The sequence below is a fragment of the Hippoglossus hippoglossus genome, chromosome 20 (assembly GCF_009819705.1).
Source record: "Hippoglossus hippoglossus isolate fHipHip1 chromosome 20, fHipHip1.pri, whole genome shotgun sequence".
In the NCBI taxonomy this organism is placed as follows: domain Eukaryota; kingdom Metazoa; phylum Chordata; class Actinopteri; order Pleuronectiformes; family Pleuronectidae; genus Hippoglossus; species Hippoglossus hippoglossus.
Window position 1 is genome coordinate 9,787,165 of NC_047170.1, and position 9,893 is coordinate 9,797,057.

Consider the following 9,893-nt stretch of genomic DNA (forward strand, 5'->3'; position numbering starts at 1 on the left):
CTCTGAGTTTTGTTCATGTGTTACGTTGGATGATAAGGGTGTTAAAAGCAAGTGTTCAAGTCATTACGTATTTTGTTTTGTTTTGTCTGTGGTTGTTTATGTGGGAATATGGCTGATTTTTTTATTGCCTCTAACATAACATCCAGCACCCTGCATTTTTTTTTTTTTTTAAATACGTTGCTGTTTATATTCATCTTTTCCTTTATGATGTTCGGGGGGGGGGGGGGGGGTATGAAATGATACAGAATGCAGGGGTCAGAATTCGGCTCAAGGTTCCTCTTGCAGAGAGAAAGCTTGAGTATGATGTTAAAAAAATAAGGGACGCGTAGGTTGCGACTCGTCTAATGCAAATTTATTTCAGGAAGTAGGAAGCAGTCTTCCAATAGGCCAACAGCCAGACCCCCACCCAAATGCTGTACAAGTTCTTAGCCTAACAAATTATCCTGTTTTGGTTCCTCCTCCATCGCCCGTCCTTTAAAAGCCTCCCCTTCCCTTGACGTCCCGTCGTGTGTACAGATAATGAACTGAACTTCTGGGTTATCCCCTCGCAACAAACTTCCATCGTTGAGACAAAGTCACTCGTTGCAATAAATTACGATATGTGTTTCCTAGTCGCACCTCTGCGTCGCTCAGTGTTTTGTCCCTTTTGTTGTGATGTGCAGTGATTGATAACGACTGAGGTAAGACATGTATCTGTCATTTTCTCTGAATACGTTGGGCATTGTTTGTTAAGTCACGGTTTCGGTTCCCTCGGCGGGGAATGACCCAGAAGTTTCTTGTGGCTGTCTTAGAGTGAGTCGCTCGTCGTTCTTTCTTTCTCACAGTTTCAGATTGAAACATCAGCAGCCCTCAACCTTCTGTTGCCATCAGCACCTTATGAGTAAAATCAAAAAAGAAATAAAGTTGCACTTTTATGTTGTTAGAGGTTAGGAGCTCTTGTTCTGTTACATGTGCTGCAACAAAGAGGAAAAGGAACTCAGCTCTCTTAGGTTTGAATTTTTGTAGCCTGATTTTAAATCCTGTCTCCTCCATCGGTTCTTACCAACTGGTACAACTCACAGGGATTGTTTGGGAAGAATTCACTGCGATGCTAAAAAACGGAAATCATTTCTGTTAACACGTCGTTTGCAAGCAAATCTTTCCAATCTGTGGTCTGTGGTGATGTCGTGGCAGGTGACAGTGTGACTGCATTCAGGACAAAATGAGGAAAGTTTACCTCCAGCATCGTACCAGCACACACCCAGTGGTGGCGAGCCGTGTGCGTGTTCGTGTGTGTGTCAGTGTTCAGACGTTGTACAGGAGTGATAACGAACAGAGAGGAGGGAGGTTCGGAAGAGCAGCTGCAGATGTAAAGATATGTTAAGACATTAACACCGACAGCATCACTCTCCTCTCTAACCTCAGCTGTGAGTCTGTTACTCGTGTCGTCTGTGTCATTATTGTTGACATTTTTTTTTTTAAAAAGGTGGTTTATCTGTGTTTGAATTTGGCAGTTATGAATTGATGTGGTAATCATTTTTTTGAGTTTGAGGTTGTTGTTGTTTTTTTTGTATATTTTGCACAAGAGGAAAGGAACCAAACGTTACAAATCTGATCCCATTTAGTCTATACGGTCTTAACAAGGGAAATGCAATATACTTGTGTGTAAGTGAGAAAAGTTGTTGTGCGCGTGACGTTGTATCACCTCTCGATAACCAACTAAAACAAGTTAACGTCGTCCTCCTTGACTTATTCTTACCCATGCAAAAAGCTTCCATTGCAATATGTTTGCTTAGATATCATAGAATATATTCACAATTATATTTTTACATTGGATTTTAGTCATGAAATATAGTTGTATTTAAAAAAAAAAAAAAACAAGGAGCCACATGTGGAATGAATGATGGTGCTGTGGTAAATGAAGAATGATAGTGCTTGAATTTATACAATGTTTAGTGTAGATGTACTTTTAAAAGAAAAGTCATAAAAAAAATTGCATGTCACAGGACTAAGTTTCCTTCGCCCTCTCGTCCGTGTCGTCAGCTGTTCAGGTTCTCCTGCGTCTCCACGTTATAACCATATTTGTGAGCTGTGTTCAGCGTAAATTAGTCCCTTGTCATGCTTTAAATAACTGGTTCTCATTGTATACACTGTGCAAGATGTGTGCCTTTATACTCCAAAATGATTTAATTTTATATTTTCTAATCTTTTTTTAAAACAAAAGGTAAAAGTTTTTTTTTTATAATAGGGTGTTTTATTTTTGACGTACCATTATTTCCGACTTATTTTCAACCGTCTCCCCACTTCAACACCCCCTCTATCGTGTGTTTTCAGTTCGTTCACGTCCGTTAAACAAAACCATTCTAATGATTGTGTTTTAACCGACAAGTGAATCGCTGTCTTACATTTGAAGATGGTGGATCCGTTTGGACATTCTGATAATTCAGTGTGTGCTGGCGTCGTCTTCCTTCTCCTCAGACTGGAGCTGGCGTGTTCTGAAGTTAATCCCTTCTCCGTTCACGCTGCTCCTGCCTTTATAAAGAACGTTTTTGTGTGTGTGTGTGGAAGTGCATTGTGGAGTACGTGATTGTGTTGTGTCACACTGACTGGCGGCTTTTGTGACCGTCAGCATCTTCCTCACACTTCCCCTGCAGATGCAATCACATTTTAGGAATGTGATCAGTTTTATTAGAAAGTGTTTGTCCAAAGTTTCACTTTGTTTTCGATGTAAAACTTCCATTCACATTCTCTTGCTCCGTTACCTGCGTCTCTGTGCGTAACCCCGATCCCCGCTTGTTGTCAGGGGAGATGATCAGCTGATCTCTCATCCTGAGTCAGTGGTCGATGTTTCTATGCTCCGTCACTATAAATGGGCTGTTTTCTTGTTTTAATGTTCATGGGTCGTGTCATAAAGGAAAACAGGGAAGGAGGGAACACAATCAACTCTGAGTCTGCTTTGCTCTGTTTGGCCCTGGAGGCTTCCTGTAGTCAAACATCAGCAAATGTAGAAAACAGAGCAGTGCATGCTGGGAGAGTGTTGTTTTTTTTATTTTCTGTTTTGTGTGGGTTTTTTTCAAAGTAACAACTCTGGATTTCACATAACAAAGACAAAGCCAGACTTTAACTGATGCAAATTAAAGACAATTATAATCCACGTGCCCTGCTGCTGTACAAGTCCTCGCTTTCATGACGTCTCTCATGAACAAACTCCTTCACTCATTAACCAGTTGACCTGCTGCCAGCTTTAACTTGCCAAAAACAAAAAAAGCATCTTTCAGCAATCACAACCACCCGACATGAGCTTGAAGAACATTGTGTTTTTTTGTGTAATGTGTCTGTTTGAAATTATTTTTCTTTTCTAACTGGGAGATGTTGCAGCGCTGAATATGCCCAAAGTGCTCCATTGAGTGTAAAGGGAAGAATTAAAATTTAAAAAATGCACATGACTGGAGGCCGGGCGCGATCTGCAGAGCTGGAGAAATGTCCTTTTGGCTTTAAAAAAAATCAAAACTCAAAAAATCCTAGTGGATTAAAGGTAAAAATATTTTTTTTTCATTCTCAGAAATGGTCAAAACACAAGAGACCAGGAAATCTTCCCCTGCAGAAAGTGCTTTGACCTCACAACAGCCCCGAGTCCTTTTAGACTATACATCTAAAAGACTCAAGCATTAGTGTGTGTGTGTGTGCGTGCGTGTGTGTGTATTGCTGTCTGACAGTGGTTGGTGAGAGTTCCCTTTCAGTGGCAGAAAAGCCAAAATGATGTTGTATGTTTTATTGTTCTACACATTTAATGATAATAATACACTCCATTCCATAAGCCTTCACTCAAACCAATTAAAGCACTTGTTCTGCTTAACTCAAAAGCTTGTCCCTTTTTGCTTGGTCCTTCTTTTTATACTTTAGTCTCTTATTTATTCCTTAAATGTTTAATTTTGTATTTATAATAGTTTAATTTTTTTACGCTGCTGGTTTTAGTTAAACAGAAAATATACTGTATGGCTTAAAATACGGTGTAAATTACCTAATTTCAAGTCGAATTTGGATGTCGGGGCTTCCGGACACCTGGATGACACCACACGAGCAGTATGGAGGCATGTTATATTGTGGTGGTCACTAGTTACTTCAATTGTATCGGATTCTGCTCTCACCAAGTTTACCCCTGAGACTCCAGAAGCATTTTGTGTCATAATAAGCTTATAGTGATCAAGTAGTCCCCTTACAGTGTTCATTTTGGGTCTTTATACACATGTTTGGACCATAACAAAATTATTTTTCATTGTTTTTATTGGCTCTGTCATTTCAAACATATCGACATTTTAACTATCGGGTCAGAGATGTCAGCTGAGTTGGTGTGTGTCTTTGTGTGTGTTTTTTAGAGAGAGAGAAAAAGAGAAAGAAAGAAGATATCGATTTCACGACAATGGGACAGACAGATAACCCAAAAACATTTGGCCTCCGGCCACTAGCTGTTGCCAGCGTGGAAACTTTAAATTAACTGTGAAGGTATGTGAAGGTTACATCTTTAAATGTGTGTTGAGAAGTGATGTCAGGTGAGCTGGTAGTTCTCCAACTTCTCCAACAAGACCTCTGAGTAGCCAGGGGTGTAGTACCTGAAACAAAACGCACACACTGTTAATACCTTATACTGTGTTGGGAGTAGTTTTTTTTTAAAAACCATTATCATTGTATTAGTGCTAGATTTGGTTCTTCAATTTGCTTGACCTTATTATATTTGTATCTGCTTATGTTATTATGTGTGCCTATGCATTGGCCATATATTACTATTCTGTAAACTTGTTATTTTCCGTATGAAATTTCGTCCTGCTACTCCTCCCACAGTTTTCATCGTACATGCACAAAAAATACATGACGTGCGGTTCGGTCGGGAATGGTGTGCTATCTCTTTTCTAAGACATTCGCCAAACGGTTCGCTCGAAAAACAGCAGGAAAGAAAGTCAAGTCAAGGTCTCTCAGCTACTTTTCGTGTGCCTAAACTTCTCTCAAAGTCACAAATGGAGGTTGTCATACATATGTTTTAGATCAAAACGTAGGAAAACTTGTTAGTTTGCAGAAATGTCACTATGAAATCTATCAGAGCTACACTTTTGGCTGTATCCATTTTGTTTTACTTTAGTTCTCCGTTGCCTCTCTCCTTTGGGTCTATTGTTAATATTGAGAGGAAATTTCTGGAAGGAGCAAATCAGTCACACTTTTCTAACTCACTCCCACGGTCCCATTTCTTAACTCTAACAAATAAAAATGATATCCGTGTGTTCGGCAAAGTCTTGGGATTCTCACGGTGTTGTTATTTCACAGATTGGACTTATAGTATTTGAATAATCACACGTTGTTCGAGAGCTTTGCTAGAGTGGAGCTTTCTCTTTTCCAGTGTGTTTAGCCAGGAAAGATTCCTTTGATGTCTTAGATGTTGCGATTCAAGCAGCAGCACGTTTTTAGAAGGCGAAGAGGTATTGAGGATGACTACTGAGCGGGCCACATGGCAGTCTGTAGACAGCCATACAAGCCAGTCGGATTTATCATTAGCCTTTGTTACTATTTTTGTTTGTTGTTTTGCTGGCTGTTTGGATTGGCTCCCAAGGGTTTGGATTTGTCTCTCTCTCAACTTGACACAGTCTCTCTCTCTCACCAACCTGGATCATATTATAAACATGCAGCTTTTATAAATGTCTCTCTCGAGCCGGCAGCAAGCACTAGGCACACATTCAAACTTTCTCGGCAGGAGGAAGTTTCTAGTTTTAACTATAATTTGAAATGTCTTGTTTGTTATCTTAGCCAAGTGCATACCTGACTATCTCCTCAGGGAAACAGCTGTTGATGGCGTTGATGTACTCCTGCAGAGGAGAGCCCTGCTCAGCATCGATCTCCTGCACCTTCTTCAGACCCCCGCTGGTCACAAACAAACGTCGGGCCTTACTGTCATGAGGCAGCACCTTGGATAAGAGGGAGGTCAGGGTGAATGAACAAGGCTTCATGATCTCAATTACCAAATATTTGGACATTTCTCTATCAAAAAGACAGATTTTTTAGATTCTGGTTGTGATACCTTACTGAACTGGCACACAACATGTTTGAGGATGTTGCTGGGGGCATCGTAGAGGAGGGGCTCCAGAGCTGGCAGGTAGGTGCACTTCTGCAGGATGCTCTTCAGAGCGTCCTTACTCTGTAAAGACAAGGACACGGGAGAAAAATATGAAACAGAAAAGATAAAAATCTCCTCTTTGCCTCTTTAACAGGAGACTTTAAAATTAGAGTTGGCCTCATCTTCTCCATAGACTACCCAGAAATGAAGCCAAACGCTGCCATTTTGCGCATTTGGAGCGAAGTTATGGAGGTCACGTGCTTGTTCAATCATAATTTTTCACGCTGATTTTTGGAATCAAATAACAAATTAAGACGAACCTTACTGGAAAATTAGCTCTTGAACAAACATCAGTGTGGTAAGAACTCTCTAAAATGACGTGCATGATTTGGTCCATGTCCCATCCACTAACAGGGTTTATGACTTATACTGCAACCAGCATGTGGTGATTAAAAATCTTTGGCTTCACTTTTAGGGAGCTGTCATGTCGTCCATCTTTATACACAGTCTATGGCTGATACCAGTTGTTTGTGCTGATATAGACTATTGATTAATCAAAAGTAAACACTAGAAATCAAAACCTGCAGTTCTTACTTTGACCTGTAGGTCCTCTGAGCTGCTGGCCTCCATGTAGAGCTGCAGCAGTCTGGGCAGCAGGTTCGCCGTGGCCACAGCCTTCGCATGCTCGGGCGTGTGGTAACCAATCTGGCCGATGGACCAGGCCGTGGCCGCCTTGATGTGATGCTCAGGCTCCTCTGACAGACACAGGGCCAGCTGGTGCACCCCCTACAGGACGGGAGTACTACTTCAGTTTATATACAGTATGACCTAGATGCGACAGGACCTGAGGGAATGCCTCTGGATTTAGTGATGGCTTTAGCTGTCACATGGAGAGAGCTAAGGCGAACGTGCACACACCTTGGAGAGAATGACGGCCATGGCGAGGTTCTCACTGTGAGTGGCCACGTATCCCAGCATCATGATCCCCGGCAGCCGCAGGCTTCCTTGGCAGTCACCCAGAGAATCGATGACTGCTGACATGCCACCACAGTTCACAATCACCTGGGACAGCTGGAAACACACAAGCACATGCATGTTACTTTGCTTTCTGCCATTGATGGTTGTCCCAACAAGTGTGTGTGTGTGTGTATGTATGTGCTGTACCTCTGGTGAGTGCTTCACCACCTCCCTCATCAGAGTGCTGACGTTCTTCCTCACATACTTGTCTGGATCTCGGAGGCAGATCAGGGCTGCAGGGAAGATCTCAGCCTCGATCACCATCTCTGCCAGGCCGACCGAGTGCTTGCTGATCTGACTGAGGGCTGAGAACACCTGCCTCTGCATGGACACACACACACCACGTCTGGTTATTCCCACAGTTCATTCATTCAAACTAAGCTACTGCTTCATGTTGTGCAGCATCTTTGTGGAAACACGTTTTCACCTTCAACGAGCTGCACTTGTATCACACATTTATTCTTAAATGTAGTAAAAATGTCTTGTCTCTCCGCCACGATCATAATGCATGATTGCATACACTATATTGCTCGGTTAGTGACCATTGGTTTTACATTACTTTTCCTCCTCCATGACAAAGAAAAATTACAGCGCTGTATCTTCAAATCAAATTTGTTGCAGAAACATTTTCTCTTTTGGGTTGTTCTGTACCTTGAGTTTTGCGTCCGGGTTGAGGATCATCTGCGCCAAGTGCGGCACGGCACCGGTGTCCACCACAGCCTGCGCCAACTCCGGCGTGTGTTTGCAGATGTCGCAGAGGGTGGAGGCTGCGATGCATTTCAGAGCCATCTCTGGTTCCCGGAAACAGAGCATCAGCAGAGGGATGGCACCCGCATCCACCACGGTTTGAGCCAACACTGATGGAGAGAGGAGGGGAACGTGAAAATACAGACATGGGATGGAGAGAGAGAGATGGAGAGGGAATGGAAATCGGTTCTTCTTACACTCATTGTGTTGGGCGACGTTGCACAGAGCCCAGGCTGCAGCCTCCTTCACCGCGGGGTCAAACTCCTCCAGGCAAAGGACCATGGCATCCACACCCCCACAGGCCACCACAGCCTGGGCCAGGCCGGAAGAGTGTTTGGCCACAGCCCGAAGGACAAACGCTGCTGATTTCTTAAAGAACCTCTGCACACACACAACAAACACACACATTGATTTCCTGGTGACTTACACTGACCTTAAGCATATACCTCTTGCCTCATCCTAGCCCTCAACCTAAACTTAAAACATGTCTTCACCTTAAAATTACCTTAAATTCATCACAACATGAGTAATAGCTGGACCCACCACATATACCCACATCAATTGGTGAACTGCACACACAGTTCATTTGGTTTGAAAACAAACTGTGTGGAGGGATGATTACTTACGTTCTTCGAAGGCAAAGAATGGACAAGATGAAGCAGGATGTCTTCCCTCACCACGACCTCCGCCAGGTCAATGCTGTGGTCGGCCAGGCGGCCCAGAGCCAAGGCTGCAGTCTGCTGGATGCTGGGGACCACGTCCAGTATCAGGGAACGCAGCAAGGACATCGCCCCTGCAGGAGGGGAAACACTGGAGTTGGCAGCTGAAGCAAAGTGTTTTTTTTTTACCATTATTATCTTTGATTCTTACCAGCACTCTGCAGGGTCTCTATGTTTTGGGGTCTAGATGCCCTATCTGCAATCATCTGCACAAACTGCAACCTCGACCTCTGATACTGCTCGAACCCTGCAAAGCACAAACATGACAGTGTGTCACCTACTGCATGTCTCCGTCTATGAGTGAAAACAGCTCCTGAGACTCACCTCGAATGGTCTCTCGCTGACTCATTGTTACTCAGATGAAACTTTTAAAAACGACAAAACAGATAACGCTTTTAAACCGCAGGGTTCAGAGCAGTGTTTTCTATGCGTCTACAGCTGCTTTTATCTAAATCAAACTGACTTGGTTGAGCACTTCTTCTTAGTTCGGTTTATTGGCGGGTGGCGAATCAATTGTGTTGTACTGCTTTAATAGGATTTAAAGTAAAAGATATTAAAGCAATAACAATAATAGTCCTCAAAGGATTGCTTTACACTCAAGACATTTTTTCTACTCAGGCTGACATCAAAGGATGTATGGGGTATGACTTCATCCACTCCCGCTGACATTAAAGGGGACATAGCATGCCCATTTTACCACAAGTTGATATGGTTCCTTGGGGTCTTAATGAAATGTCTGTAACATACTTTGGTCAAAATACCACAAGGATCATTTAAAACAGCACCCTTTTTACCCTGTCTAAAACAGCCCTCCACAGAGTGACATGTTTTGAGTGCCTGTTCCTTTAAATGCTAATGAGCCAGCTCCCCCCTCCCCCCTCTCCCCCCATGATTTTAAACGATATAAATTACATATTTTATATGATATAAATTATCAAATATGCATCCCATACTTTGTATTCCCCTTCTGTTGTCCTGGAGTTTTAATTTTCCCAATCACATAATTAAACATAATTATTTTCCAGCAAGACAACGACCCCAAGCATACAGCAAAAGCTACACAGAAATGGTTCAAAGACAACAAGGTGAATGTTCTGGAGTGGCCAAGTCAAAGCCCAGATCTCAATCCAATCGAGAATTTGTGGCTGGACTTGAAAAGAGCTGTTCACGCCCGATCCCCGAGCAACCTGACAGAGCTTGAGCTGTTTTGCAAGGAAGAATGGAGAAAAATTGCAGTGTCCAGATGTGCCAGCCTGATTGAGACATATCCACACAGACTCAGTGCTGTGATTGCAGCCAAAGGTGCATCTACCAAATACTGACCTGAAGGG

The 9,893-nt window shown here is 42.7% G+C and overlaps 1 protein-coding gene across 1 annotated transcript; it reads right to left on the reverse strand.

Annotated features, from left to right (window-relative positions):
- Positions 1 to 4,367: 4,367 nt before the first annotated feature.
- On the reverse strand, positions 4,368 to 8,839 carry LOC117754102 (sperm-associated antigen 6-like). Its single transcript, XM_034572791.1, has 10 exons — positions 8,714 to 8,839; positions 8,470 to 8,636; positions 8,041 to 8,224; positions 7,748 to 7,953; positions 7,244 to 7,417; positions 6,998 to 7,150; positions 6,674 to 6,865; positions 6,044 to 6,160; positions 5,785 to 5,930; positions 4,368 to 4,589 (listed from the first exon to the last, which is right to left on the reverse strand). The coding sequence occupies exons 1-10, from the start codon at positions 8,766 to 8,768 to the stop codon at positions 4,526 to 4,528; spliced, it is 1,458 nt and encodes a 485-aa protein (XP_034428682.1). The 5' UTR covers positions 8,769 to 8,839; the 3' UTR covers positions 4,368 to 4,525.
- Between the last annotated feature and the right edge of the window lie 1,054 nt (positions 8,840 to 9,893).

Bases quoted from the DNA above. Each gene is read 5' to 3' on its own strand.
- LOC117754102 (XM_034572791.1), bottom strand. From the start codon at position 8,768: ATGATTGCAGATAGGGCATCTAGACCCCAAAACATAGAGACCCTGCAG. The intron at 5,931-6,043 runs GTATCACAACCA...CTCTTATCCAAG, and splicing joins TTGTGTGCCAGTTCAGTAAG to GTGCTGCCTCATGACAGTAA. The intron at 4,590-5,784 runs GTATGCACTTGG...GTTTTGTTTCAG, and splicing joins TTCCCTGAGGAGATAGTCAG to GTACTACACCCCTGGCTACT.